Source organism: Bathycoccus prasinos, assembly GCF_002220235.1.
Source record: "Bathycoccus prasinos genomic : Chromosome_15".
Taxonomy (NCBI): domain Eukaryota; kingdom Viridiplantae; phylum Chlorophyta; class Mamiellophyceae; order Mamiellales; family Bathycoccaceae; genus Bathycoccus; species Bathycoccus prasinos.
Window position 1 is genome coordinate 71,092 of NC_023994.1, and position 26,336 is coordinate 97,427.

The 26,336-nt window shown below is 46.3% G+C and overlaps 19 protein-coding genes across 19 annotated transcripts; 10 read left to right on the forward strand and 9 right to left on the reverse strand.

The window, feature by feature from the left end:
* Positions 1-51: 51 nt before the first annotated feature.
* Bathy15g00380 (DEHA2A02134p) lies at positions 52-858 on the reverse strand (the record flags this gene model as incomplete). Its single annotated transcript, XM_007508776.1, has 1 exon — positions 52-858. The coding sequence occupies one exon, from the start codon at positions 856-858 to the stop codon at positions 52-54; it is 807 nt and encodes a 268-aa protein (XP_007508838.1).
* Positions 859-1,180: 322 nt separating this feature from the next.
* Positions 1,181-1,720, forward strand: Bathy15g00390 (predicted protein; the record flags this gene model as incomplete). The annotated part of the gene is made up of 1 exon (XM_007508798.1): positions 1,181-1,720. The coding sequence occupies one exon, from the start codon at positions 1,181-1,183 to the stop codon at positions 1,718-1,720; it is 540 nt and encodes a 179-aa protein (XP_007508860.1).
* Positions 1,721-1,974: 254 nt separating this feature from the next.
* Positions 1,975-2,781, forward strand: Bathy15g00400 (predicted protein; the record flags this gene model as incomplete). The annotated part of the gene is made up of 1 exon (XM_007508910.1): positions 1,975-2,781. The coding sequence occupies one exon, from the start codon at positions 1,975-1,977 to the stop codon at positions 2,779-2,781; it is 807 nt and encodes a 268-aa protein (XP_007508972.1).
* A 102-nt stretch (positions 2,782-2,883) lies between these two features.
* Bathy15g00410 (predicted protein) lies at positions 2,884-3,800 on the forward strand (the record flags this gene model as incomplete). The annotated part of the gene is made up of 2 exons (XM_007508744.1): positions 2,884-3,728; positions 3,782-3,800. 2 exons carry the CDS (start codon positions 2,884-2,886, stop codon positions 3,798-3,800), a joined length of 864 nt encoding a protein of 287 aa, XP_007508806.1.
* Positions 3,801-3,891: 91 nt separating this feature from the next.
* On the reverse strand, positions 3,892-4,725 carry Bathy15g00420 (conserved hypothetical protein; the record flags this gene model as incomplete). Its single annotated transcript, XM_007508857.1, has 1 exon — positions 3,892-4,725. One exon carries the CDS (start codon positions 4,723-4,725, stop codon positions 3,892-3,894), a length of 834 nt encoding a protein of 277 aa, XP_007508919.1.
* A 124-nt stretch (positions 4,726-4,849) lies between these two features.
* On the reverse strand, positions 4,850-6,151 carry Bathy15g00430 (RNA polymerase-associated protein LEO1; the record flags this gene model as incomplete). The annotated part of the gene is made up of 1 exon (XM_007508766.1): positions 4,850-6,151. The coding sequence occupies one exon, from the start codon at positions 6,149-6,151 to the stop codon at positions 4,850-4,852; it is 1,302 nt and encodes a 433-aa protein (XP_007508828.1).
* A 281-nt stretch (positions 6,152-6,432) lies between these two features.
* On the reverse strand, positions 6,433-7,038 carry Bathy15g00440 (predicted protein; the record flags this gene model as incomplete). The annotated part of the gene is made up of 1 exon (XM_007508803.1): positions 6,433-7,038. The coding sequence occupies one exon, from the start codon at positions 7,036-7,038 to the stop codon at positions 6,433-6,435; it is 606 nt and encodes a 201-aa protein (XP_007508865.1).
* Positions 7,039-7,394: 356 nt separating this feature from the next.
* On the forward strand, positions 7,395-8,255 carry Bathy15g00450 (unknown protein; the record flags this gene model as incomplete). The annotated part of the gene is made up of 1 exon (XM_007508921.1): positions 7,395-8,255. The coding sequence occupies one exon, from the start codon at positions 7,395-7,397 to the stop codon at positions 8,253-8,255; it is 861 nt and encodes a 286-aa protein (XP_007508983.1).
* A 211-nt stretch (positions 8,256-8,466) lies between these two features.
* Bathy15g00460 (breast cancer 1, early onset (ISS)) lies at positions 8,467-9,405 on the forward strand (the record flags this gene model as incomplete). The annotated part of the gene is made up of 1 exon (XM_007508790.1): positions 8,467-9,405. The coding sequence occupies one exon, from the start codon at positions 8,467-8,469 to the stop codon at positions 9,403-9,405; it is 939 nt and encodes a 312-aa protein (XP_007508852.1).
* Positions 9,406-9,526: 121 nt separating this feature from the next.
* On the reverse strand, positions 9,527-10,477 carry Bathy15g00470 (predicted protein; the record flags this gene model as incomplete). The annotated part of the gene is made up of 1 exon (XM_007508907.1): positions 9,527-10,477. The coding sequence occupies one exon, from the start codon at positions 10,475-10,477 to the stop codon at positions 9,527-9,529; it is 951 nt and encodes a 316-aa protein (XP_007508969.1).
* A 308-nt stretch (positions 10,478-10,785) lies between these two features.
* Positions 10,786-12,093, reverse strand: Bathy15g00480 (predicted protein; the record flags this gene model as incomplete). The annotated part of the gene is made up of 1 exon (XM_007508711.1): positions 10,786-12,093. One exon carries the CDS (start codon positions 12,091-12,093, stop codon positions 10,786-10,788), a length of 1,308 nt encoding a protein of 435 aa, XP_007508773.1.
* A 354-nt stretch (positions 12,094-12,447) lies between these two features.
* Bathy15g00490 (predicted protein) lies at positions 12,448-13,458 on the forward strand (the record flags this gene model as incomplete). Its single annotated transcript, XM_007508914.1, has 1 exon — positions 12,448-13,458. One exon carries the CDS (start codon positions 12,448-12,450, stop codon positions 13,456-13,458), a length of 1,011 nt encoding a protein of 336 aa, XP_007508976.1.
* Positions 13,459-13,592: 134 nt separating this feature from the next.
* Bathy15g00500 (predicted protein) lies at positions 13,593-14,452 on the reverse strand (the record flags this gene model as incomplete). The annotated part of the gene is made up of 3 exons (XM_007508833.1): positions 13,593-13,626; positions 13,674-14,113; positions 14,300-14,452. 3 exons carry the CDS (start codon positions 14,450-14,452, stop codon positions 13,593-13,595), a joined length of 627 nt encoding a protein of 208 aa, XP_007508895.1.
* A 360-nt stretch (positions 14,453-14,812) lies between these two features.
* On the forward strand, positions 14,813-15,967 carry Bathy15g00510 (predicted protein; the record flags this gene model as incomplete). The annotated part of the gene is made up of 1 exon (XM_007508949.1): positions 14,813-15,967. One exon carries the CDS (start codon positions 14,813-14,815, stop codon positions 15,965-15,967), a length of 1,155 nt encoding a protein of 384 aa, XP_007509011.1.
* A 127-nt stretch (positions 15,968-16,094) lies between these two features.
* Bathy15g00520 (unknown protein) lies at positions 16,095-20,078 on the reverse strand (the record flags this gene model as incomplete). The annotated part of the gene is made up of 1 exon (XM_007508901.1): positions 16,095-20,078. The coding sequence occupies one exon, from the start codon at positions 20,076-20,078 to the stop codon at positions 16,095-16,097; it is 3,984 nt and encodes a 1,327-aa protein (XP_007508963.1).
* Positions 20,079-20,841: 763 nt separating this feature from the next.
* Positions 20,842-22,461, forward strand: Bathy15g00530 (predicted protein; the record flags this gene model as incomplete). Its single annotated transcript, XM_007508722.1, has 1 exon — positions 20,842-22,461. The coding sequence occupies one exon, from the start codon at positions 20,842-20,844 to the stop codon at positions 22,459-22,461; it is 1,620 nt and encodes a 539-aa protein (XP_007508784.1).
* Positions 22,462-22,524: 63 nt separating this feature from the next.
* On the forward strand, positions 22,525-24,060 carry Bathy15g00540 (unknown protein; the record flags this gene model as incomplete). The annotated part of the gene is made up of 1 exon (XM_007508846.1): positions 22,525-24,060. One exon carries the CDS (start codon positions 22,525-22,527, stop codon positions 24,058-24,060), a length of 1,536 nt encoding a protein of 511 aa, XP_007508908.1.
* A 143-nt stretch (positions 24,061-24,203) lies between these two features.
* Positions 24,204-25,280, forward strand: Bathy15g00550 (thioredoxin-related transmembrane protein 2 precursor; the record flags this gene model as incomplete). The annotated part of the gene is made up of 1 exon (XM_007508771.1): positions 24,204-25,280. One exon carries the CDS (start codon positions 24,204-24,206, stop codon positions 25,278-25,280), a length of 1,077 nt encoding a protein of 358 aa, XP_007508833.1.
* Positions 25,281-25,478: 198 nt separating this feature from the next.
* Bathy15g00560 (predicted protein) lies at positions 25,479-26,147 on the reverse strand (the record flags this gene model as incomplete). The annotated part of the gene is made up of 1 exon (XM_007508883.1): positions 25,479-26,147. One exon carries the CDS (start codon positions 26,145-26,147, stop codon positions 25,479-25,481), a length of 669 nt encoding a protein of 222 aa, XP_007508945.1.
* Positions 26,148-26,336: the final 189 nt, after the last annotated feature.

The window sequence follows — 26,336 nt, forward strand, 5'->3', positions numbered from 1 at the left end:
ATTTAATACAATGCGACTATTAATGGTGGGGGGCTATTCAATGCGTTTATTCTATTCTTCTACATCCACTAATTTAAACACGTCGCTTCTCAGCACAATCTTCTTCCCTGCGAATATTTCCTCCCCTTCGTGTTCGCACTTCTCCTCGCCGTGCCTGAAGAAACAAACACGTCCAGCCTTTGGCGTCACGCTCGCGATTCGATTTCTATAGTCGTCCAAGAAATACGTGTTCCCTCCTTTCAGCCCGTTCTCTTCTCCGGCTAAATATAAGAGCATCGTGTGCGTGCTCACTAACTTTTGATGTCGCGCGTTCTTCGTTCGCACGCGCTCGTCGATGTGCGGCCCGAAATGGTGCGATTCCGTGTATTCGTACACTCTGAAATTTTCATTGAGAGAGTGAAAAACCTCTTCTTCTTCTTCTTCTTCTTCTTCTTCTTCTTCTTCTTCTTCTTCGTCGTCGCTGCGAATAAACATAGTCTTCAACCCGATATCCTCCCATAACATTTTCGCTAATTTCTCGTCTGCGAACGACATCCGATTGTTTTTCCTCCTCGCTTCTCCGAATTTCGGTCCTCGGCTCGTGGCCAGTTGATACTCAAAAATCGAACAGATGGACGCGACGATCGAATCGCACTCTTTCTTGCTCAACACGTCGTCTCTGATTAAGATTTCGTGAAACGGATTTTCAATCTTTTCTGTTTTGTGCGATAGGTTCAAATCGTACGGTCGTTTGGTCAGCACAGAACCGATCTTCGAAGAGAGCAGCGTTTGGGAAAACTTCATCTCTCCTTCTTTTTCTTCTTTGTTTTCGTTGTTCTTCGTAGTATTGCTCTTTGTCTTATTCTTCTTATTCTTCATTCATTCATGTTCTTGTTAATTATTGTTGTTAAAGTTATTCATTTGCGATTCTCATCAACCCCTATAATTTTGTTGTTTTTGTTGTTCTCGTATTTTGACTGAAAAATTGTTTTTGCACCATTTTGCACCAAATTTTATGACCAATCCTAAATTTTTTTCTGCGCAAAAACAACAACAACAACAACAACAACAACAACACACTTTTAGCAATACCTACTACTCTACTAAAGAGCATCATCATCATCTTCAAAACGACACACGACGATCACTACTACTCGCTTTAAACCTTCGCAGTCAGTCAATCGTGGTGGCAGCAAAACACATGGCGGCAACAACATCAACAATAAAAGAAGATGATCATCAATTCCTCCTTAAGAAACAATCGAAGCTGGACGAAGAGAAAACTATGTGTTCGAACAAGAATAGGTTCGAGTTAGAATTAGAATTCGTGCAATCGTTGGCGAACCCGCGATATTTACACCATCTGGCGACGACGACTTCGACGACTTCGACGACGACTTCATCCAACAACAACAACAACGAAGATGATGATGATGATGATGATAAAGAACCAATTGATATCCTCAACAGCAAAGAAATGATCGAATACTTATCCTACCTCCAGTACTGGTATCGAGACCCGAGATATTCGAAATACATCTTATACCCGCACTGTTTATACTTTCTGAAACTTTTGCAAACGGATGAGTTTCGGAAAGCGATGCGAAACCCACGAAGGGTAGAGGAAGTGCACGTGGCGCAGTTTACGTTTTGGGCGGAGGATTTGACCGAAAGAGTGAGGAAAGTGACGACGACCACCGCCACCAACGACGACGGTATCGAGGAAAGTAAAAAGAAGTAGAGTGTAGTAATAGTAGTATGTGTGTAATAGCAGAGAGAGAACCTCTATCTAATCCGTAGCGCTCTCATCATAGTTAACGTAACACTTTTCATCGGCCTCATCGAGTGCTTCTGCGAACCTAAACTGTAGGCGTGGATTATCAAACGTATGAAACGCGATATCTACCTTTTTACTCTACTATTTTCGTCACACATTGCGTTCTCACAACAAAAGTAATACTATAGAGAGAGAGTAAACACAACGCCGCGCGATCGATGTCGTCGTCCCTGACCTGCTCCTCATCGTTATCAAAATCATTTTCTTCGGCGGCAGTACTGACCCCGCGTCGTCGGGGTCTTCGTCGATGCAACAACAGCGTCGGTGGTGGTTTCTTCGCAGCAAAAACATCCTCCTCGACGGCATCATCAGCGTCAACAAATGATGACGAGACGACGACGACGGGGAAACAACAAGAACAAGGACGCAACAACAAAAGCAACGAAACCCAAAAAACCGGTCGTCCTAAATCTCCTTTTTATTCGCAAGGGAAACATCAGCGACGACGAGACGACAAAATCATTCAACTGAGGAGAGGAGAATTTAAGAATAGGGAGGATCCACCTCCGTGGGAGACGACGTGGTCGGTGGAGAGTCGGTTGATGAAAATCGAAGGGAGTTTGTTCGAAGAAGAGGAAAAGGAAGAAGAAATTGCTTCATGTTTGATAGACATAAAAGGCTACGCGGAACCGAGTGGCCCGCACTCGTTCTTCCTGCAGGCGGAGATCACCGGCCACATACGATGCCACTGCGACGCGTGCGACGGGAAGTTCAACTTACCGGTAAAATCAGGATTCAAACTTTTCCTGGACGAACACGCGACGGCGTTCGGCGATGTCTCCGGAGACCTCGAAATCGTCCCGTTCCCTCGCTCGACGGAACACGTGGATTTAACCTCGGTCGCTCGGAGTTGGATCGAGATGAACTTAAAGGAGGAATTTCTGTGCGACGAGTGCGGAGAGAACGACGGGGTCGTGGAGACGTGGAGTTTAGATTACGACGGCGAGGTCAAGATCACGAAATGATAATGATAATGATGATATGTAATCTAGTCTAGTCTAAAGTAGTAGTAGTAATAGTGTGTGTAAATAGTAGGTGAATAGCAGTTACTGTGTTATTATATTCGTATGAGTCGTGTTTTAGTAAAATTCGTCCTCACAACAAAAAAGGTATTCCGCCGTCACACAGAAACAACAACACACATGGATAAAATACTGGCCAACGCGATGACCTCCTCGGTTATTCCAGGACAAATTCAATCGGACATGAAACGTAAATTGGACGACATTCGAGATTTACCGATGAATTCAACCATTACTCTCACGGAGGACGAGTCTCAAGGCGCGAAGATGTTGGAAGCGTTTTCCGTGGACATTTCGCACCAAGAAGTCGAACGAATCCTCATCGAGTTGGAGGAGATTTATAAGACCCAACCGGGAGAGTGGCTCCCTATTCACGGGATTGGATCGATGTTAGCCACGGATTTAGGGTACGAGGACGAAGACGAATTCGAAGACGCGTTGAAAATGACGTTCGAAGAGTTCGTGAATAAACTACCGATGATTGAGTGCAAAGACGTGGAGTCGGAGTTACAACCCGGTCTCGTTCGCAAGTGCTGGCGGTTAATACCGGAGTTGAAAGCGGAAAACCGGAAACCGAGGTGTTTGAAGCTGGAGTTGAAAGCAAAATCAGATTTGTGGAGGATATTAATGCGAGCGCCTGGGTCGTCGATTGAGATTCCGGAGATTGAGTTTTACGCCGGAGGGGATTTAAAGAGACAAATCGATAGCGTATATAATCACCTGTCGCAGGCGTGTTTTAACTTGGAGTCGCACGTGCAACACATGGCGAGTTGCGCGGCGAACTTGGAGGAGCAACGAGGGATTTTAGAAACGATTGAAAGATTAAGGAGAATGTTAGATTTAGAGGAACCATGCACGATAGTTATTCGGTGCCCGACTGGGGAGACGGCGTTTAAACCGATGGATGGAATCGAAGTTTTGCCGTTCGACGCGCCAATCGAAGGCACGGTGTTGATGACTGACGACAGACAAGAGTTGGAGAAGAAAGTGCACAGAGAAGAAGGCGAATAGTAAAAGAATTAAGCAAATAAAAATAATGGAACGAATCGTCTTTCATGAATCGAACCATTTAAAATCGACTCTCCCACTCGTCGCTTCGTTCAACGCCGATTCCAACTCCTCTATCGCATCAAAATCGACGTTCAGCTCTAACGAAACTCCACCGGTATCTTCGTCCCATTCTTCGTCTTCCACCCGCACCCGCTCTTCGCTCGCGAAACGTTCCACCGTTCGATTGACTCTCTCCACGTCTTTCGATTCCTCGACGTTCGCAAACGCCACGACGACTTTCGCCGCTTTCAACTTTGTCTCGTTTTCTAAATCTAAAGTCTCAAACGCTTGATTTACCGCTCCACCGTAAGCTCGCATCAAACCGCCTGGACCTAACTTTGTCCCTCCATAATATCTCGTCACCATCGCGACGACGTTCTCGAAATCCAGTTTTTCTTTTTTCCCTTGGAGGACATTCAGGATTGGAATTCCGGCTGTTCCCGACGGTTCTCCGTCGTCGCTCGATCGGTTGTTCGCGTCCCCTATTCTCCAAGCGAAACAATTATGCGAGACGGACACATCCGAGTGGTCTTTTATAAACTTCATGGCTTCGTTAGAGTTGGAAATCGTAGCTATTTTGCACACGAACTTTGACTTCTTCGCGACAAAAGTGGATTCGTGATACGGTTTTTTCGTTATCACGCGTATCTTGTTTGTATGATGAGTATTGGTATCAGATGACGAATTTGCGCAGCGCGACGACGAGCGTTTCAAAACTCCCTGTGTTGTTGTTGTTCTTCTTCTGTGACACGTATGTATTGCATTACGAGTATTCGGAGATGCATAACATCGGCGACAGAGCAACAAAACTCGACTTTGGTATCGCCCCAACATCATTTTCAACATCACCTTCTTCGTTAAAATGACGAAAACAAACTCGAAAATGGCTAAAATGTAGCGTAAAGCGAGAGTGGTAGTTTACCGGTACAACAACAACAACAACAACAACAACACGTTTCTCTCATTCTTCCTCGTCGCTATCGACCAAAACTCGTTTTCTACGATCACCAGCCTCCGTGTCCGCCTCCTTGTTTGTCTCCTCGTCGCTTTCGTCCTCGTCGTCGTTATCATCTGGGACGATGAAGTCGTCGTTCTCTTCGAGTTCGTCCTCCGCGCCTTCTTCCAAAAACGCCGCGTCCAACTCGGCTTCTCTTCTCGAGCGTTCGTCGTAGTACAACTCGTTCGCCACCCCACGAATACTTCGGTTACCACCCCCGTATCGTCCGTCTTTCCCACCATCCCTCCGCATTACGCCGTCGCCACCATCTGCTCGCGATCGTATATCTTCGCTCATCATTTTCTTCCGTTTTCGTTGCAACTGCGCCTCTTCCCTCGCTCTCTGTTCGAACAATCGATCCGACGCGTCCTTCTCCTTTTCCGGATCGACGTTCGACACGAACCGTATGGTCCCTTTCGCTCTCGCCCCGTGCTTCTTCTCGATCGCGTCTCGTAATCTCTTGTGCGTGTGCGAATCCGTCGTCGCCGGTCGAAACTGCATCCGTTTGCTAATCTTCGCCTTCCCTTCCATCAAACCTTGATGTCTCGCAAAGACGTATTGATTCAAACCTTGCTTACTCGATACCGCGCTTTCCATCACGTTGAAAACCTCCTCTCCTAAGTGTAACGTTCTCGATCCATCCGACCATTCCACAAACTTCGCGTTCGATTTTAACTCATTCGTCCTCTCGTCTCTCGTCCACCTCGCGACGTTCCCTTCTTTCGCTTTTAATCGGGATCGGCCAAATTCATCCACGATAGTTTTGTCCTCTTCTTCTTGGAACGTGTTTTCGTCGAATTTCTTCGCGTTCACGTCAAAAATGTTCGTCGCTTTAGAAACGATCGGGTTTAAGTAGATTTCTTTTGTAGAGTCTTCTTCTTCATCTTTGTCTTTGTCTTCTTCTTCTTCGTTCAAAGCGGCGATCAGTCGCATCGGTTCGCCTTTTCTTTCCTCTTTTTCTCCTTCAGTCGTCGCTTCTTCTTTGTCCTCTCCGGCGTATTCATCTAAAACAGATTCGTTCGTCGCTTTCTTCTTTTTCACCGCGACTGCTTCGTCTTTCTCTGAAGTTTTCATCTCCTTTTGCTCTTCTCTTTCATCTTCTTTGTCTTCACCTTGTTCAAATTCGTTTTTGTCTAATTTTCGATCGCCGTCGTTTTTGTCTAATTCTTCGCCGGTCGTGGTGGTTCTAATGGTCTTCTCTAAAGGCTCGTCGTCCGAGTCGTCCGAGGAATCGCCGAAGATGTTCGCCACTAAAGCGTCCGCCATCTTAACAGTTTATACAGCTGTGTGTGTTTACTCTGCTTTACTATTGAATAATACTAAGAAGAAGAATAAGGTAATGCTCATTTGTGAGGCACGGAGACACCGAAGAAAGTCTTTCAAACGAATTTTAAGAAGAGAGAAAAACAAAGAACGAGAGAACACCAAAGTCTAATGAGAGTCAAAAGTCAAAAGAAGCCATCGTCGTATTCTTGGTATCCTCACAGACTTTTAGTTACCTGTGTGTTTATATTATCAATACTCTAGTATATACTATTCTTTGTCTTCTAATCTAAAAGTGTAAACTCGCAGTCGAACCACGCGTCTTTGCCGTGCGTTACTTCGCTTTCGCCTAACAGCGTAAACCCGCCATTCTGATAAAACGGAATCATGTGCTTCTTACACAACAAGCGAACAGATTTCAACTCTGATTGGTTGTCTCGTTTCCTATCGTTATTTCGAGCTTTTAAATACATTAAATACGTTTCCAACAGCTTCCCTCCGACGCCTCGTCTTCGTTTGTTAGACTTCACGCAAACAGAATGCACACATAAAATCGCTCCGTCTGGTTCGTGTTTACTTCCCATGGTTTCCGCAGTTAACGTTTCGTTTTCGTTCACGCACGTCCCGCATATATATCCAATAATTTCATTCTCACTTCCTCCATGTTCCGTGGCGACTAAGAACATCTCTCCTGCGTTTATGCATCTATACCGTAACGTTTCTAAAGAAGCTTTTTCATCCTCCGGATACGAATTGGATTCAATCTCCGAAATTATATCAATGTCTTCCACTAAGACCGGGCGGTAGGAGACGAAACCAGCCGGGACGCGAGAGTACGGCATCATAGACTCGGACGATGTTGTTTGTGACAAAAGAGTGTTGTTGTCCATGACTCTGATTTTTGCAAAATTTCGCGTTGGTTTTGTGTGTTCTTTACTCAATTATGATGATGCGAACTTTTTTTGTTGTGTTGTCTCTGCAAAGAGTTTTTGTTTGTACCAACGAGGAATTAAAAAATACGACGACTGTCAGTCCGGCAAAGAAGACGTTTTGAAGAAAACGCATGTAGTATTATTATCATCAGTATTTAATAAACGCTTTTGAAGAAGACGACAAGAAAAGAACATCAAAAATGCTCGCCTCTAACGGGGGGTCGAACGCGACGCTCAACGGAGATGTGAATAATGGGAGAAAGAAAGGGTTTTTCAACTCTTCGATTCTTCCGAGACGAAAATCTTTCGACGGTATGAATAAAAAATCATCGAAGGGCGGAGGAAGATCTAGAGCGATTTTCTCTCCTCCTCCTTCTTTTTCTTCCTCTTCTTCTTCTTCTGTCCTGGTGTTCCCAGAGCAAGAAGACGAGGCGTACCCGTACTTATCCAGACGAAGAATCTCAGAGAGCGAAGGAGGAAAGTTTGTGAGACGAAATATTTCTTCTTCGGCTTTGTACGAACACGAGTTGCAGTTGAAAGACGACGGGGTCGTGGAGTACGCGGTGAGAAGGAGGATTGAAACAAAGATTGAAACAAGCGGCGGCGGAAAAGACGTGTTAAATGCGGTGTATTCGCGATTACAAGAAGGGATTTTGGGTGGAAGTAACACGATGGACGATTCCATTCGTTCGCGCGAGGCTTCGGCGAAGGAGGTGCGCGAATTCATGTTCGGATCGGACGAAACCCTCGAGACGAGACGATCAAAAGGCCCCCCTTTATATCAAACCCTTGACCATCATCGCGCAAAAATGTTTCACGTTTGCGAGACAAAGTCACAAAGCGCTTTCGGCAAATCGATCATGAAAACTTTCGTCTCTTCCGATCGATCGACCGGTTCAATCGCCTTTAAAATGATCGAAGCGAAAAACTCGAGAGTGTTCGAGGTGTACGAAGGATCCAACGCGATCGAAATAGACTCGGACGGATCAATATATATCGTCGCTCGTGGAAAGGCGAAGATGAAAGGATTGTTGAAGAAATTTGCGCACAAACAAGTTGCCAACGTGTTGGTTTCCAAGATCCGCGCAAACTTGGAGAGAACTCGAGACGCGATCGACGGCGGCGCGAATACCGCGAACAATAACAATAACGGCGACGCCGCGTTGTTCGCTTAATTTCTCGAGAAAGAGCGACACGAAAGAGAGAGATGACGTCCGTCTGTATATATCACGCAAAACGATCGTTGTATTCACAATAATATGATATTACTACATATACTTTTTTTTTTTTGTAAGACACGAAAGAGAGCGAGAGAGAAAAGAAAAAAAGACACCAGAAAAACTGAAGATACACCCACCCGCGCGCAATAAAAGAGATACAAACAAAATGCTGAAAGGACTTTTCACTCCACCGCAAGATGAAGAGCACATCAATCGAGACGCTTTGCGAGAGGAAAGTTTAGACACTCAGGAAGGCAATGATGGTTCAGTACCAGTCGTCGTTGAGAGCGAACAGCAACACGAACAACAAAAGAAACGACGAGAAGAGGGAAAAACTTCGATAGAACTTTTCCTCGCGCAGAACAAAAGCTTATCCGAGATGAAGGTGGAGAGAGACGGACAGGCAGGGATAATGCTGTGGGTAAACGTTGGCATATTTTGTTTCCTTTTATTTTCGCCGATAATCGCGCTGATTCCAACCATGTCGAACGCGGCGTTCATGGCGATAGAGTTGTCTCTGATAATATTAATTGGGTGGTCAAAAATTGAATACGCGCACCGAGCGACGGTGTGGAACGTGTGCCTAACGAGAGGAATTATCGTTGATTTTCCGAAAACACATAAAGTGACGATGTGGTTGCGTCAACTGCCGATGTTTTTCGCGTACTTTTTCTTGTTTTTACACGCGTTTACGGTGTACTTGACGCTCGATCCAGAGTTGGAAAAAGGCGAGCTCAGCGATATACTTCAAGCAATCTTGTCGATTCTCGCGGTGTTATTCGTTCTTCTCATGACTAAAGAGTTCGTGGTTATTGAAGGCGCGAACTCATTGTTGACGCTAAATATGGTCGTATATTTGTTTCAAGACGAAAATTTGCTTCGTGAGAAAGGTTTTCGCGTCGTCCACATGTCTCGTTTACAGGACTTTGTCAAGGATCGATCGAATAGATTCGGACGCGAGAAGACTGGGCACTTTTCTTGGAACGAGATCCATCGCGATATCGAAAGCAGCGAGACTGAGGAATGTAAACTTCGTGGACTCTCTTTAATATGCGGATCTCGCAGTGCGCGATTCCTCTGGCCGTTCCGAGACTTGGACGCGTAAAAAATTCAAGCGGGTAAAGCGCTTCCTCAAATATATTGGTTCAAGTAAAGAGTTCTTCTCTTCTTAATTACAGATTTACAAAACAAACACGCTCTTTTTAATAATAATAAGACTTCTTTGATTACTTCTTCGCCCCAGCAGCAGCTTCCGCGGCTGCCGCTTTTGCCGCCTCCGCCGCAGCCGCTTCCAATTCTTTCTTCAACTTTGCCAAATCTCGGCAATTGGGCCCAGTCGGCTCGGTGTTCAAGGTCGTCGTCCCGGTTATCGGCTCTGCTTTATTCCTAATCTGACTCCCAACCTTCTCCGGCATTTTCCCCTGCGCTAACGTTTGGACAATCGACACCGCACTTTCCGGCGTCAAATCCTCGTAATAATTATACGTGTATTTCTCCACGCCTCCCGTATAATCCGCCACCGCAATCATCGGCGCGTTTACGCAACATCCCATGCACTCCATCTCCCCCAACGTGAATTTTCCGTCCCTGGTCGTTTCAAATTTCTTCACCCCTAAATGTTCGCTCAACGCCTTCTCGATGTCTCTCGATCCTCGCAACATGCATGGGGTCGTTCCGCACACCATCACGTGGTAACTTCCAACTTTCGACCGGTTAAACATGGAGTAAAACGTCGCCACTTCGTACACGCGAATCGGCGCCACTTCCAACAACTCCGCGATGTGATTCATCACCGGAACGGTTAAATACCCGGCATTTTGTTGTTGCGCGACGTCTAACAAAGGAATCATCGCCGATCGTTTGTAATTCGGCGGATATCTCTTCAAAATAGTCTGCACTTTGGTCTCGTTTTCCTTCGAGAACTCCCACTTCAAAGACGAATTGTTCTCCGCGGAATCTCTGTGGACCATGAGACCGACGGAGTATAATCGCTCGTTGATGACGTGCGAAAACGTTTGATTGTTGTTCGTTTTGCTCGTTTGTTGCTTGAAAATGTTCTTAGTGTTAGTATTACTATTAGTATTCCTCTTGTTGTTGTTGTTGTTGTTGTTCATCCCATTATTCTTCTTCGAAGTAGTAGTAGTAGTAGTAGTAAAAAACAGATCGGAAGACGTCATATAAGAGGCGGAAAAAATCGCCCTTCCGCTGCTCGTGCTACTGCTAAAATATTTTGTTTGAGCGGTTAAGGCGGCGGCGGCAATCCCACCGTTGTTCGACCCAGTCGTCGTCGCCGTCTTCTTTATCGCTTGTCTGATGAGCATGATGATGATGATGATGATGATGATGAAGGTTTTAATGACGAAAAGAGAGAAGAGAGAGGAGGTTTTTTTTTTTTTCCGATCGCAAAATGGTCATTTTGATACAAACAAGAATAAAAATTACAACAACAACAAGTGAACGACAGATATCACCATATCAATCAAATCTAAACGTCTCTTTGCGCGATAGAGATGTAATCACCAAAATCCGGGTTCACGTCCGAATACATGGGCAACTTCAAACCTCTCTTCCAAGCCCTCCATCGTAAAAAGACGGTGGTGGACGCGGCGAGGAGGCATCTTAGGTTGTGCGAGACTCCCGGGAACCAACAGGCGAAGACCGTGTACACGGCGGCGCCGGCGATAGCGGTGGTGCCGTATAACTCCGCGTGCGAGTGTAACACTCGCACCGGTTGGCGTAGGAAAACGTCACGCACGACGCCACCTCCCGTGCACGTGATCGCGGATAATGCGACCGCGAGGAGAGGGCCTAAGTTTCGGACCAACGCGGCGTTGGCGCCGATGATGCAAAAACCGCCTAAACTTAACGCGTCCAACCAGTTCAACGCAGTTTCCATCGCTTTCGATTCACGAACTTCCTTCGATAAGACTTTCGGCCAGAAGAAAAACGTGAAGAAGGAAGCGACCAAGGCGACGATTAGGTATTCCGGCTCGGCTATCCAAAAGACCGGATGCGCGCCTTCGATGCCAATCAACGCTCCTCGAATGGTCCCTCCGCCCATGGCGGTCACGCACCCGACGACGACGCACCCGAGCAAGTCCAAACCTCTCTTCCCCGCTGCAATAACTCCGCCGTGCGCGAACACGCCCGTGCCGAACAAATCCACAAACCTCAACCACTCCGCCGCTTGCAGCGTCGATAAAGACTGAAACGTTTTCACCATCAAATTTTCCGTGTTTGGAGGATGCGCGGTGGTATACCCGACGTGCGGGAGCAACGCGTACGCGATGTAGAGTAAACCGGTAAAAAACACGCCCAGCGCGCAAAAATGTTTCAACGCGTGCACGTCGAAAAATTTCTGCTCCTGCTTTTCTTCGTCTCCTCCGTATGATTCTTTCGCGTCATCATCATCATCGTCGTCTGTTGTTTTGGCTGCAAAAACGTTGAAATCAGAAGAAGACAAAGAAGAAGAAGAACCTCCTCCTCCTCCTCCTTTTCCCGGACAAACTTTTAGACGATAAAGACGGCTTTTAGAAGAACAACCGCAAAACACGTCTTCTGTCCGGAGTGTATTCGTCGAAGCAACGACCAGCGCGGCATCATTTGATCTTCTTCTTCTTCTTTTTTCTCTTCTCAGAACGACAACTTCAGATAATCCTCCTCCTCGCACAACAGAATTTTGACGATCACGAGCAGACGCGCTAACACTAATGTTATTATTATTATTATAACTATTGCTCCTGCTGCGAATCGACGATGATGATACTACTTTGAGGAATGGTTGTGAAAGCATTCACGACGTATTAAACGACGTAACGTAAGCGAAGACGGGGGGTGTTTAAGATTATTATTGTTAGATAACAGAGCGTGACGATTATAATCCTTCTCTCGTCTTTAACTGTTTTTTGGGCAAAATTCTACCACAAACCCCCCTTTTTGCTTGCTTGCCAAAGAGGAAGAAAATTTTAGAAAAGAGGAAATCTGCTCTGCTCTGCATTTTTGGCTTCTCTTTGGAGAGAGGAGAGATTTTCAATAAAAACAACTTTTTTCACACGACAAAAAATTTCAAACTCTCTTTCTCTCTCGTTCTTTTCCGTTAAATCGCTTCTTTGTTGTGTACACACCACAAAGAGTACCGAAGAAGAAGATGGTCGCGACGACGAGGAGGAGCACTACTGCGAGAAGCAGCGGCGGCATTAAAAATTCTTCGAAATCTTCTTCTTCGAAAAGTGCATCATCGTGGCAAAACCCGGGTTTGAAAAGAGAATTCCTCTCCGCGTTTTCGATGGCGTTCGGGATGTTGTTCGTCCCGATGCAAAAGAATCTGTTTTTGTTTCTCGCGGAAAAGTTGATTTCGATGGAAACGAAAGAGATGTTGAAGACGCGATATGCAAACGAAATTATCGTCGCTTTATTGTTCATCAACTTGCAGTTTTATTTCGGACCGATATATGGACGGTTTTCCAAAGGGTCGTGCAATAATCCAACGGTGTATATATTGAGAGGATTCATGGGAGAAATATCGTTCGCGGAGGCGTTTAATGGCGCGATGGTGGTGGTTGTAGCACACATCGCCGCGTTTATGGCATATTTCATTCTTCACGTTGAATTGGGAGAAGCGATTTTACCAGCCGGGTCGCCGGTTATCGCCGTTGGATCGCAACGCGAAGCCGTAACGAGCGAAGCGGTGGTCGCGTTTCTGAACTTTCTGGCGTTTGATTTCGCGGCAAAGACGATGCCGAAAGGCGTGCAACCGGCGTTTGGCGCTTTGTTTTACTGCATCGTTATCACCGTAGAGAAGTGTAAGTATTCTTGCGGGTACATGAATCCGGCGGTGGTTTTAGCCTCGCACGTCGTGTGGGGGCAAACGATGATGAAGAGTAAGAAAATCTTTTCGATCGAGCGAATACTCGAGGCTGCGCAACACGAAGCGAATAGGCCGTACGTGTACGGGGCAGTTTTGGGGTCGTTGATGACTGCAGTCGTAGCTAAAGCGATCGATATGGCTACGTCAGTATCATTATCTGGAGTAGTAAGTGGTAGCAAGAAAAGCTCCTCTTCTTCGACGACGACAAAACAGAAGAAGAAGAAGGCTGAAACGACGACGAAAACAAGAAGCGCGGGGGGCGCGGCAAGTTCGCTGAGGAAGCGGAAGTAAAGTAAATAGATTTTGTTGAATATTATTACGTAAGTATTGTGTTTTACGGAAACTAGTTCTTTTATTGCTACCTCACTCCGGTGACTTATTATTAGCTCATCTCGCGCTAGCCAAAATCATTTCCGCTCGAAAGATTAGGGAGTTAAACCCACGACGCCGCAGGCCAACCTTTGAAAATAAATGAGTAAAATAGATAAGAGCAAAAAAATACCAACCTTGCGCCCGCGTTACCGGTCGTGGAACTCGTCTTGCCTTGCGTGCCGATTTCCGAGTTATCCCCTTTACCCAAATCATCTTCCAACTCGTGAATCACGAACGCTCTGCCGACGATGGAGTTTGCCCCGGACAAAGGAATTTGCATATCCTTAATGGTAAACTTGCACCCGCCGGCATCCGCGATGACGTTACCCAAATCCCCGGCGTGTCTGACTGAATCCGTCGGCGCGCCGTGCGTCATCTTGTTCGGGTTAAAGTGCGGACCAGTGGACATGCACCCGTTGGTCGTGTCTCCGAATTCGTGCACGTGCAAACCGTGTTTGCCCGGCGCCAAACCGGTGATGTCGCCGACAACCGTCGTCGCGCCAGACGGGTCATCTTGCGTCAAAGTTAACGTGCCCGCGACGCCAGCCGTACCGGTGAGAACGACGACCGCTTTCTGTTTGTTCGTTTGTTTGTTTCGGATAATATATATAAATAATAATGTGTAAAGTCAGTATTTAAGCCGCAGATTCTTCTACTAAATATGCGTTCTTTTTTCCCACCATTTTCGTCCCCCGAAGCAAAAAAAAGAAGAGGCAAAAAGAGAAGAATTTTAGTAGTTATAAAATAGAAAACCACGTACTTGTTCGGCGTTGACGGCGAACGCGACCGGGGTCTTTCTCGCGGCTTTAGAAACCGTTTTCAACCTGTGTATATTGTTGTTGTTAATAATGTTATCATTATATTCGCGCGTGAAGAGAGAGTCGATAATACGTGCGGTTAACAGAGCATTCATTTTGAGAAGTAAAACGAGTCCAAAATTTTAGCTCTAGGGTAAAAAGCCACGTATACTCGTCGTCATCGATCGTCGTCATCAATACTAGAATACTAGAAAAACTCCTACCCTCGTCGGCCAGCGCACGCGCATCGAGAAGAGCACGCGTGTTGGTTTGCTTGGATTTGGCACTGAATAGTTGAAGAAGAACTGATGGCAAACATACTTATTATTATATTATTCAAAGTGTAGCAGAGAATGTGCTTCAGATGTGAAGTGACGTTTTTCTTTATCCAAAACTTGTGTGTGAGAAGTTTTTTCCACATAAAAAAAAACCGCATTAGAGCGTACTAGTATAATAAAAAGATGATACAGATGACGATGACGATGCAAACAAAACCTCCTCAAAATGTTGCTCCCGTTGCTCCTGTTGCTGTTGCTGCTCGCGCTGCTGCTGCTGCTGCTCGCAAAAAGGGTAGTCGTTTTATTCCACGACAAAAACAACAACAAAAACAACGACCCAAAAGTCGAGTGACGGCGATGACGAGTAGAAGTAGTTATTCTTCTTCTCATCATCATCATCATTCAATAAAGAAGGATACAAATATCCGCCGCCGCACTACTGCTCAAACATCATCATCGAACGACGATTACAACGCAAATGACATCAACGGAAGTAGTACAAAAGGAGTCGCGAGAGAGATTGAGTTTATGGTGGAAATGCGCTGTGGGAAGTGCGTGGAGAAAGTCGAAAAATCCGTCCTTTCTCTCGAAGGCGTTATTCAAGTCTCCGCGTCACTCGGAACGAATACGGTGCGAGTGCTCGCGACGTCTTCGGTGAAAACGGTGGAAGAGAAGATCGCGTCTACGGGATATAAAACGCGTTTAGTTGGTCAGGGGAACGTGGAGTTGTTCAACGAACGACTCGCGGAACGATTAGGTATGGATTTGAGAACGTTGAGGCAGTCCTTAGCCGCCGTCGCGGAGTTTAAAGGAGAGGCGTATCAACACGGGAGTTGTAAAGGCGTCGTGCGGTTCGTGCAAGTGAACGAAGAGACGGCGACGTTTGAGGCGGACGTGTTAGGCTTAGAGAAGGGGAAAAAGTACAAATTGCGAGTGCGGATGTATGGAGATACGACGAGAGGGGTGGAGAGCTGCGGGGAAGTGTATCAAAATACGAACGAAAATGAACGAGAAGAGGAAATATTATTAGGCGAAATGTGCGCCGTGCAAGCCATGGAGGACGGGTCGATTAAAGCGAGTTTACAGCTTCCAAAGAAATTTTTCGTTTGGGATATCATTGGAAGAGCTTTGTGCATCGAAGAGGTGGTCGCAGGGAACGAAGAAGGAGAAGGTTTGCGAGTAGCCGCGGTGCTCGCCAGAAGCGCCGGCGTCGGTGAAAATCTCAAGAAGGTGTGTCAGTGCGACGGGACGGTAATTTGGGAGTCGTCGCCGGATGATTTCACGCCGCAAATCTCAAAAAAAGGAGGGTCCCCTTTGTTCGAGAATGGAAAGGTTTCGGTAAAGCGCATGTAAATAAATTACTGCGACGGGTCGTGGCCCACCGTAGAAATATTGTAATCGTAGCTGTATTAAAAAATATGTCTCTCGCTTTGTACCGGTAAAAAATAATATAAACACGCGCGCTCTCTCTTTCACTTTTTCACGCGACCTGACGTTGCATTTGATGGTGTTGCTGCGGTAGCGACGGTGGCTTCATCGGCGACGACGTCAACGAAGGTAAACTCGTGCCCTTCAACTCCATCTGCGCTTCCGCCCACGACTTGTTCGATTTCGCGAGCGACATGACATTTGACGCTTTTCCGCCGTTCTTATCCTTAGAAAGCGCTGGAAACTCTTCTTCTCTTTTCGAATTACTATTACGATCATCGTTGGAATCGTTTCCGTGATTATGCTGATGATTGTCTCTCCTATACTCTCTCGATGATCGTCGCGGCTTTGGAAACGCCGCAGATGAAATTCTCGCCAGATCGATAGGACGAGGCGAAGGAATGCGAATTGAAGACGAAGATGCACTTGGCGATATAGAAGGCGAAGAAGAGGCCGATTTATGATGCTGAATCATCTGTTGCTGACCTTTTGGTGGTGGCGTTTTAGGAAGTGGCGGTGAAGTAGAAGAAGAAGGAGAAGAGGAAGAAGACTTCACCGCGGCTGCGCACGGGTGGTCGTCTGACGCGGTACTCGCCGTATCGCTCACCGCTTCGTTCGTTGCTGCTCCAATGTTCGCCGACGACGATCTTTGCGTTGGTGGTGGTGGTGGATACTGCTGCTGCATCATGACGTCATGGTAGAACTTGTTGTACATCGAAACAACCGCTTCGGAGGTATCCGGAAGCCGAGGCATCGGCGGAGGAAGCGGAGGCGCCATCGAATGATGATGGTGCATTCCAAACGGCATCGGATGCGGCATACTCCCACTATCGGGAATAATCATCGGCACAAAAATGACTCTTTGACCGTCAACCATCTGTGGTGGTGGCATTTGCGGAAGTGGTGGTTGGTAGTGTTGATGATGATGATGGTAGTGCTGTTGTTGATCTGGTGGAGGATTTGACGCGGCGCAGAAAGACTGTTCAATGTCCGAAACGCTTCGCACGACGTACGTATCGTTGCTTTCTTCTTTGTCGTCCGCAACTTTCTGCTGCTGCTGCTCTTCTTCTTCTTCTTCTTCTCGAGCTTCTTCTTGTTTTTCCTCTTTCGTCTCTTCTTCGACTACAACAGTGGGAGCCGGTGCTGTTTCGTTCTTCTTGAGAGTATCGACAAACAGCGCTCGTCTCGTCACCTCTCTCTTCTTCTCGACCGCGGCGGTGACGACTTCTTTCGGCGGTGGCGACTTTGGCAACGGAGGCGATGAAGATAATTCGCTCCTCTGCTGTTGCTGCTGCTTTGCCGCAGGTATCTTCTTCACAGGCGAAATCTTGACTTTCGATAAAACGAGATCTTTCGGAGCGACGATGACAGAAGAAGGGGAAGTCTTGGCGCCGCGCACTTTTTTCACCTCTTGCCAAGCCTCGAGGTTTTCTTCTTCCATGAATTCTTCGGACTCTTGCAAAGCGACTGGAACAACGAGAGTAGGAGTAAGAGTAACCTCTTCTCTTCCTTGTTCTTCTTCTTTTCCTTCTTCTCCTTCTTCTTCTTTCTCGTCGTCGTCTTCTTTATCCGAGACTTCTTCCTTCTTCTCGGAGACCGGCGCCGGCGTATCTTTGCCCGCCTTGTTGCTTTTCTTCTTCTTCTTTTTCGACGACGAGGAGGACGATTTCGCGGCTTTCTTCTTCTTCTTCTCCTCTTCTTCCGTTTCTTCTTCGAACAAGAGCTCTTCGATGAACTTTTCCGTCTTTTGCCTCGAAAACTGGTCAAATTTCCCGCTCAACATTTGTTCCAAGCACGCAGATATTACCGTTTGATGCGCTCTTTCTCTCAAAGCGCTATCGATTTCCATCGCATTCGTCACGCGCATGCGCACAAACATTAATAGTTTCGTCTCGGCTCCGTAATCGATTAACGTATCGTACGGATCGAGGATGTTGTTCAACATGTTTGAAAATTGACGCCTATACGTCTGTTCGAGCGCGGACGAGAAGAGTCGCGCCGCTGACTTTTTGAAGCCGCCGACGACGAGATCTTTGTCGACGAAATCCGAGAGTATCTCGAACGCTTTCTTCAAAACCGATACGGCGCGATACAACACGTGGCGATTGATATCGTCCGCGGCTTTACACGCCTTTTCATTCGATGGAAAATACGCGTTGTCGCACAGTAAAATGAGATCGTCAAAGACCATGGTTTGATCCGCGGACCATTTCGTGGACGCGAGTAACCGGTCGCGGTCGTGCGAGGTCTTCGTACTCAGCGACGGAGAACGGAGAACTTTTTCGAGCGCTTTTTCAAGTTTTGCGGTCGCGTCGCGAAACTCCTCCCCGGCCGGCGTCACGTGCGCAAGATGCCCTTTGATGATCATCTGGTTAAACGTTTGCTCTTGCTCGTACGTCTTGATCTCGCTCTCAAGTTGGTCTTCAATCGTGAGCACGTGCTGGTTGTCGTCGTCGTCGATATCGTCGTCGATATCGTTTTTCTCGACGTATTCATCGTCGAGAAGCGCTTCGTCGTCTTCATTGAGAAGAATCGACCACGACGATAGCGAGCGGTTCGCGATGCTGTACGTTGGAATCTCTTTCAAAATCGTCGTCGTCGTCGCGTCCGTTGCTTTCATCTTCGAAGGAGCAACAACAGTCGTCGCTTTTTCCGTCGGTACGGGTGCTTTTGACACCGCTTTTGTGTCTTTACGATAGTCTGAAGCAAATTTTGTCATCGCTTCGCAGTCTTTCAAGAATTTCTCTCGCTCGATCAACGCCAGTCGCGCGGAGACGACCATCCCGCGCATGTTAATCCAGATTCGAATGCACTCGAGCACGTTTTCGCGATCGTCACTTTTCTGATTCATATCGTCGTCGCTAGAAAAATCCATCTTCTCGACCAACGAGCGCAACCGATACGTTTCGTACACTTCCTTCTTGAACTCTCTCAAAAATTTGAACACCTTATCGTCTGCGATGGCGCCGTGAATCTTCTTGGATTGGTCCAACTGAAACTTGCCAGAGTTGAAGCGTCTCGTTGCCGCGCAGCTTCCAGAGAGAATGTCGTCGCCGTCGGGGGAGATTTCATCCTTTTCTTCTTGTTTATCCTCGTCTTTGTCTTCTCCGCCGATTTTCATCTCTCCTTCGTCGTCGTCCTTCTTCTTCTTTATCGCCGCCGCGCTGCTCTTCGTCCCAGCCTTCTTCTTCCCAACGCCACCACTCGAAGTCGTCTTCCCTTTCGCCGCCGCCGTCGTGTTTGCTTGGCTCACCAACTTTTTTTTCTCCTCCAACAAATCTTCTCTTCGCGCTCTCTCCTCGCGTTCGCCAATCTCTCGATTCTGTTCCGATATTTTCAACGTGTTCAACAAAACGGTCCTTTTCGTCCCCGCCGCGTCTTCTTCTTTCGACGACGGTATCGTCAACAACACCGTTCTCGCTCCAGTTGTCTCATCGATCATCTCCTCAAAGTCTTCCAGCTTCAGAAAGTTTTGAAGACGACGACGAGGTTGCTTGAGCTCATTTTCGTTTCCAGTATCGTCATCATCTTCTTCTTCTTCTTCTTCGATAAAAAACCCGCCGCCTCGGTCGCCGCCTCCGAAAAACGCCAGCGCCGCTTCCGTATCTTCCAACAACTCCTTGTTCAGTTTCACTCCTGGATATTCTCTCACCGCGTCCCGGACGAACTGCATGGAAACTTGGAGAGAAATCGTGTCGTTGTCTTCTTCTTCTTCTTCTTCCTTGACAAGAAAATTGACAAACTCTTCTTTATCCTCTTCGCTCGTCTGCAGAGTTTTCAGAGGATCTTTGGAATACAACAAAGAAGACCTCGAGAAAGAAGAAGAAGAAGATCGCTTTTGAACATTTTTTTTTTCCTCTCGAGAAAGACATTTTCGTTGTTTTTGTTGACTTTTTTGCTTCTTCTTCTCTCCTTTTTTCGTTTGAGTAGTCTTTTCTTCGTCGTTTATCACGTCGGTATGATTAGTAGTATTTGTAGTATTCATGTTCTTCTTTGTCTTCTCGAGCGTCGTCGTCGTCGTTCTCCTCGCCGGCATTCTTCTTCTTTCTGATTCTTGTCGCACGCGCGCGCACGACCCCACGACGCGACCTGCGAGACTTTTTCGCGATACCACCGTCCGTCGTCGATGGGTTGCGCGATGAGATCCGCTTTTGGAAAGAAAAAAACAAATGAGATGTCGATTCGTTAATCACCTGCGCGTGCTTTTTTCTCCAATCAAAACGATGCACGCAACTCTAACCACAAACAACGCGCTCTCTTCTCTCTCTCTTTTCTCTCAAAACACTCTTTATAGTAGTATTGAAGGAACAGAGAACAACAGAGAGGATGTCTCCGCGCGTGATGATGTGTGCGCTCTAAACTGTGCTCGGAGAGATGAGAGGTGCGTCCTGCGCTTCAAATGAAAACGAGAGCAACAGAAAGGGGGGCAGTTTTTCGTTGTGAGGAACCACGAGAGAAACTTTTGGAGGAAACGAGAGAGAAAAGAAAAGAGAGGAGGAAAGGAAACACAGAGAGAAGAGAGAAATTTTGCTTTTTTTCCTTTGTTTGTTTGTTTGTTTTTGGGCAAAAAAAGTGATTTTTAGGCGCATTCCCCTAAAAACATCATCACTCATTTTGACGAAACCTTCGCACAATAAGAACAACTCTCTCTCTCTCTCTCTCTCTCTCTCTCTCTCTCTCTCTCTCTCTCCAAACGACTTCTCTATTTTATCCTCCTCTTCACAACGAGTTATTATAGTATTATAGTATTATTATTCATTTAAAACGCGCTGCTGCTGTGTTAACTCTACTAACCATATATGAATTTACTGAAGCAAGTGGGAGATTTATTCCTGGAGTCTTCTTCGGACGAAGAAGAACAAGACGGAGAGGAGGAGAGGAAAACAACGACGACAAAGAAGAACAATGAGAAGAAGAAGAAGGACGAATCATCACCAACAATAGAAAATAAAGATGAAGAAGAAGAAGAGGATGATGATGATGATGAATTATTAATCGCGGCGCAAAACGCGTTCAACTTCACCAAAGACTACACGAAAAAAGCCATGGAGTTCTCGAAATCGACTTTGCAGAAAACGAGAGAAGAAGTCGCGATATTAGCGAACGAGTTGAAGGAAGATTTCAAAGAGTTGAAGGAGGAAATAAAAGAGGATTTTACGAAAGCGATGGGATCGGACGACGACGACGAGGATTCAGATGATGATAATTTAGATGATGATGATTCGGAAGGAACGAGACAGAGAAAGAGAGAAGAACGAGAAGAGAAGAAGAAGAAGTTGAAAGAACAAGGGATGTTGTATGATTCGGACGAAGAAGATGAAGACGAGGACTACAGCGACGACGATTTGGTTCTCGTCCAAGAGTCGTTGGAAAAAGCCGGGGAGAAGATCGAACAGTTTGGGAGAAACGCGGCGAAGTTTACCGGGAACTTATTTTCGCAGGTGAAAGAAACAATTAAACAAGCGCAAGTAGAGAGCGACAGGCAGCGGTTGAAGAACGCGCTGGCGAGGAGTGGAGTTGGAGTTGCCTCCTCGTCCTCAAGCAAGAACACGGACAACCCGAACGCCAGAAACGCAAACAGCAAAAACAAAAACAACGGCGCTTCAAAAGAACTCTCCGAAAAAGAAATCAAAGAGCAGGAATTCCTCAAAGGCGTATCCTCCATCCAACGCGATTCTGGCACGTACTGCGAAGCGCCCGAAGACGACGACGTCCTCTTCCAAGAGTTTAATAAAAATTGGACGTTAGAAAACGCTCGAGAAGATATCGACGCCGTTTTAAAAGAAGCGCCGTTCATGCGAGAGTTGAGAGGAAGGATTGTCCCGCTAATCGTCGACGAGGACGACTTTTGGCGAAGGTATTTCTTCGCCGTCCAAACGTTGAGGACAAAAATTTATCCTCCGGCTCCTCCTCCTCCTCCTCCTCTTCCTCCTCTTCCTCCTTCTCCTCCTCCTGTTCCTCCCGTTTCTCCTCCTCCGGCTCCCGCGGCGAAGAAGAAGGAAGAAGACGTATCAAAACCAGCATCGAAAACAACAACAGCAACAACAACAAGCAGTAGCGGCAGCGGCGGTCCCGCTCTTCCGAAACCAAAAGGAGGAGGAGGAGAAAAGAAAGAAAAAGAGAAAGAGAAGAAAACGAAGAGCAGCAGCAACAGCAACAACAACGGTGGTGGTGGTGGTGGTGATGATGATGGTAGAAAGAAAGAAAACGTAAAAAAAGTAGCATCATCATCCAAGGTGGCGAAAGAAGAAGAGAAAAAGTCCTCCTCTTCTCAAAAGGATTCGTTTCCGTCGTCGTCACAAAAAACAAAAACTCCTCTTCCGTCTTCACCTGTCGTTCCTACGACTACGACTACGACTACTGTTGATAAGAAAGAAGACTCGGATTCAGACATCGACGAAGACTGGGGGATGGAATAAATATACTAGAGTAGTTATAATAGCATCTTTAAACGACGACCAAAAACAATAATAAACATCATCATGACTTCTTCCTCTCCTTCGAACAAGAACACTTCTACGAAGAGCAACAACGAGCAAAAGAAAAAGCAACGAGTGGAGATTCAAAAAAAAGCATCCTTTGGTAATTCTTTAATCGCGTCGAAGGAGTACAAACCCGGGGACATCATCTTGAGAGAGGCGCCGTTCGCGTTCGGCGAAGGCGAGGAAGATCCGGAGTGCTATTTTTCATTCATACAAAGAGCGATTGGGAAAACGATACAGACGATAAAAAAAACAGATTTACGAGGCAACACTTTCAGGGACGAAAAAATGAGGCAAATGAAACGAACTTTCGCGGATTTAACGGTGATGCGAGAATTAGATTACGATCGAGCAATATTAAGGGACGAGTTGATCGCGAATAAGTTTTATACGAGCATGAGAGGACATTCGATTTTAGACGGCGGATTCGAGGTGGACGATATCGTCGGGATCGTGAATAGGTGCACGTTGAATTCTTTTCGAGTGAAAACGCTGACGAGAAAAGATGTGGTCATGTTGACGCCTCAGGTATATAGGAACATGGATGCGGCGGATTTGGTGGATGCATACATAGAGATTGGGGAGGAGAAGACGCTAGCGGTTGGGGTGTTTATCATGGCGAGCGCGGTGAACCACTCGTGTTTGCCAAACGCGTTTGCAAGTTTTAGCGGAGATGAGGAAGAGGAGAGGAGGTTGGAAACAGAGCAGCAAAGACAACGAGAAGAAGAAAACGACGACGTATTTTCGGCAAGAAGACATGCTGGACCGTCCACCTCTCGGTCGGTGACGAGAAGCGAAACAGCTGAGATTTTCACCACGAGCGAAGAACAGAATAAAATTACAATCAGAGCGTATAAACCAATTCGAAAAGGCGAAGAGATTACGGTCTCGTACGGGCCAATCTTTCATTCGGGCAACATAGACGAACGACGGACAGAATTGAAGCGAACGCATCAATTCATCTGTCGATGTCCGACGTGTCTTTCCGAAGCGGCGCAACTCGGCGCAGACATGGAATCGAAAATGATCGCCGCGAAACAAAAAGAGAAGGTCGTCGGGGATTTAATACAGAACTACGTGGAAAGTGGTAAATACGAAACTCGTGAAGTTCTCGAGGCGCTGTCGAATTTTAAATTAGACATTCGCAGAATGCAAGTATTCGGGAAAGCGTGCTTCGATATCGCCGCGCAGTTAGTCCAAGCCGAGCAGTTTGAGTACGCGTGCGAATACCAAACGTTAGCGTTACACTCGTTGATTTTACGGTGCGAAGGCATCGACGAGGACGATATCAGCATCGCTTGGGAAATTTTGCGATTACTATTCGTCAAACGTTTGGTCAAATATCGAGGAGGAGACCAAGGAACGCAGCAAGATAAACAAGCGCTCAACCCCGCATTGGTCATGAAAGACTCGGATTTAATCACTCGCGGTAAAAGGATATTGAAGAAGTATTACGGAAAGAAGTATCCGTACGAGCTGTTTTTGCAACAGTGCGCTAGAGATCCTTTCGAGATAGAAGAAGTGGCGACAAAATGATGACACAGTAAAAATTGAAGGCATGTTGAAGCGTAAAAATAGACTTATATGAGTAGGGAGACAAACAGCGGTGAAAAAGAAGGAACAGGGACAGCGAGGAAGCTGACGAAGGAAGGCTGGAAGGTCCCATTGACTTATTACACATGAGCATCCTCCGCAATCGCTCCACGTCTTTGTCGTCTTCTTCTTCTCTCGCACCACCACTCGTTTTCGTAACCACCACCACCGTCTTTACGTTTTCCGCTCGTTTCGGATGTTTATTCTTTCGTCTGCCCGTCATCGAAAGTATTGTGTTGTATTCTTTTTCTTTTTCCGAGGGGGGGGGAAATGAAGAATTTTCGGACCCAAGTTCCCCAAAACACCAGAAAAGAAACACAAACAAAACGCATTCAACAGTCGCGGTAAAAACAATGTCTTCATCTTCATCATCATCACCATCTCCTCCATCTCTCAAACGATTCCTCTCCGCGCATTACGTCTTCAACGTGATAATCATCCTTTTATACCCTCTTTTTTATATCTGGTGCGTTGAAATGAAAGACGAGGAAACAGTTGAGAAAGTCGTCAATTGGACGAAACAAGCGACGTACATGACTGGATTGACGTTACTGTTGAAACTCCGCCGGTTTGAAACGTTAGATAAATTCGTTGCGGATTGTTTCCTGCACGTGAAGAGTTCTATTTTACTCTTATCGTTCATCATGGACCGGAAAGTGTTTTGGATTTTTGGAAGTCTCTATTACTTCCACTATTTGTTGTGTCAGTTGAGAGAATATTCGGGAGCGAGCAAAGCGGAACATCTGAACGTGGCCTCGTTCGAACGACGCGTGAAAATCGGCGCCACGAAAGGGGAAGAGACGAAAAAATGGTTGGTGATGTTTTACGCGCCATGGCATCCACCTTGTAATCAGTTCGATCCGACGTTCGCGCAGCTGTCTTTGGAGTTTTCCGACGCGGACGATAAAGACAGCGGTTTGACGTTTGCGAAGTTTGATCTCTCGAGATGGCCGGGCGGAGCCATCGATCATGGGATCGATTTGACCGGGAACTCGAAACAGTTACCGACGTTGATTTTGTTCGATAACGGCGGCGAAATTGAGAGGATGCCTAGGTGCACGAAGCAAGGAGTGATTGAAAACAGAGTCGTGTTTAGCAGAGCGAACGTGTGTGAACGTTTTGGCTTGAAAGCGGAACGAAAAGAGTTGAAGAAGAGTAAGTAATTGATTTAGAAGAAGCTAACCATATGATAGTCGCGCATCAGTAAATGAATGAATGTTTTGTATGATGATAATAGTTATAATAAGTATGTTATACAACACTACTATACGTGTTTTTACGTGCTATTTCGTAGTGTTCATCTTCGCGGTGTGTTTTTCTTTTTCACTTCTTTTCTCTCTCTCTCTCTTCATCCCCTTCTTCTATGCATCCGCTGGATTCTTAAACGCCACGTTCCCGGAAATGATAATCCCGACAATCACCCCAAACAAGCCAAGCGCGCTTCCAAAAATCTCAATCACTAAAATCTTCACAAACAAAGCTGGATTTTGCGCGTCGCTCAACGCGCAGCTACTCCCGACCGTCCCTACGCAAATACCGCACACCAGATTCGCCAACCCGACGGTTATACCAGACGCTAATATCGCGTACCCTGAAAACATCGATCGATCCGAATACGACCCATCTGGCATTCTCGGCGCAAATTCCACTTTCGTTTGTAAAATAATCGCCACAATCACCCCGTAAATAGCCACCGCTTCGCAGAAAATAATCGAGATGAGATTCTTGCTCGTGATTCGCGGCGCTTTAATAGCTGCTCCAGCTAACGAGCTACCGGTGATGAAAATCCCCCACGCGGCGCCAACGACCGATAAACCAATCGCGCACGATATCCCAATCGCGGACCATAAATACGGGTTTATCCGTCTAAAAATCAATCCCAAATATTCCCAATCGATGAGTTTATCGTTGTTGGTGGTTTTCGAGAAACTCAACACGAGCAAAAGATTGGAAATCGTAAACACGCTGCCGATTATCAGATAGGTTTCGCGGGTTAAAAAACCCGACGTGATGCCTTTCACTAAAACCATGGTGTTGTTCTGCGTGTCTTTTTAAAGCTGCACTATTATTACTGCTACTCTTGGTGATGTCTACTCTTTTTCAAGAGTATATAGTATTTCTCTCGTTCGTGTTGTTGTTGTGATGAAACTGTTTGACGTTGTGATGAAACTGTTTGACGTGAAAAGAAGAGAAGAAGAAAAAACCTTCTCTCTGTGCTG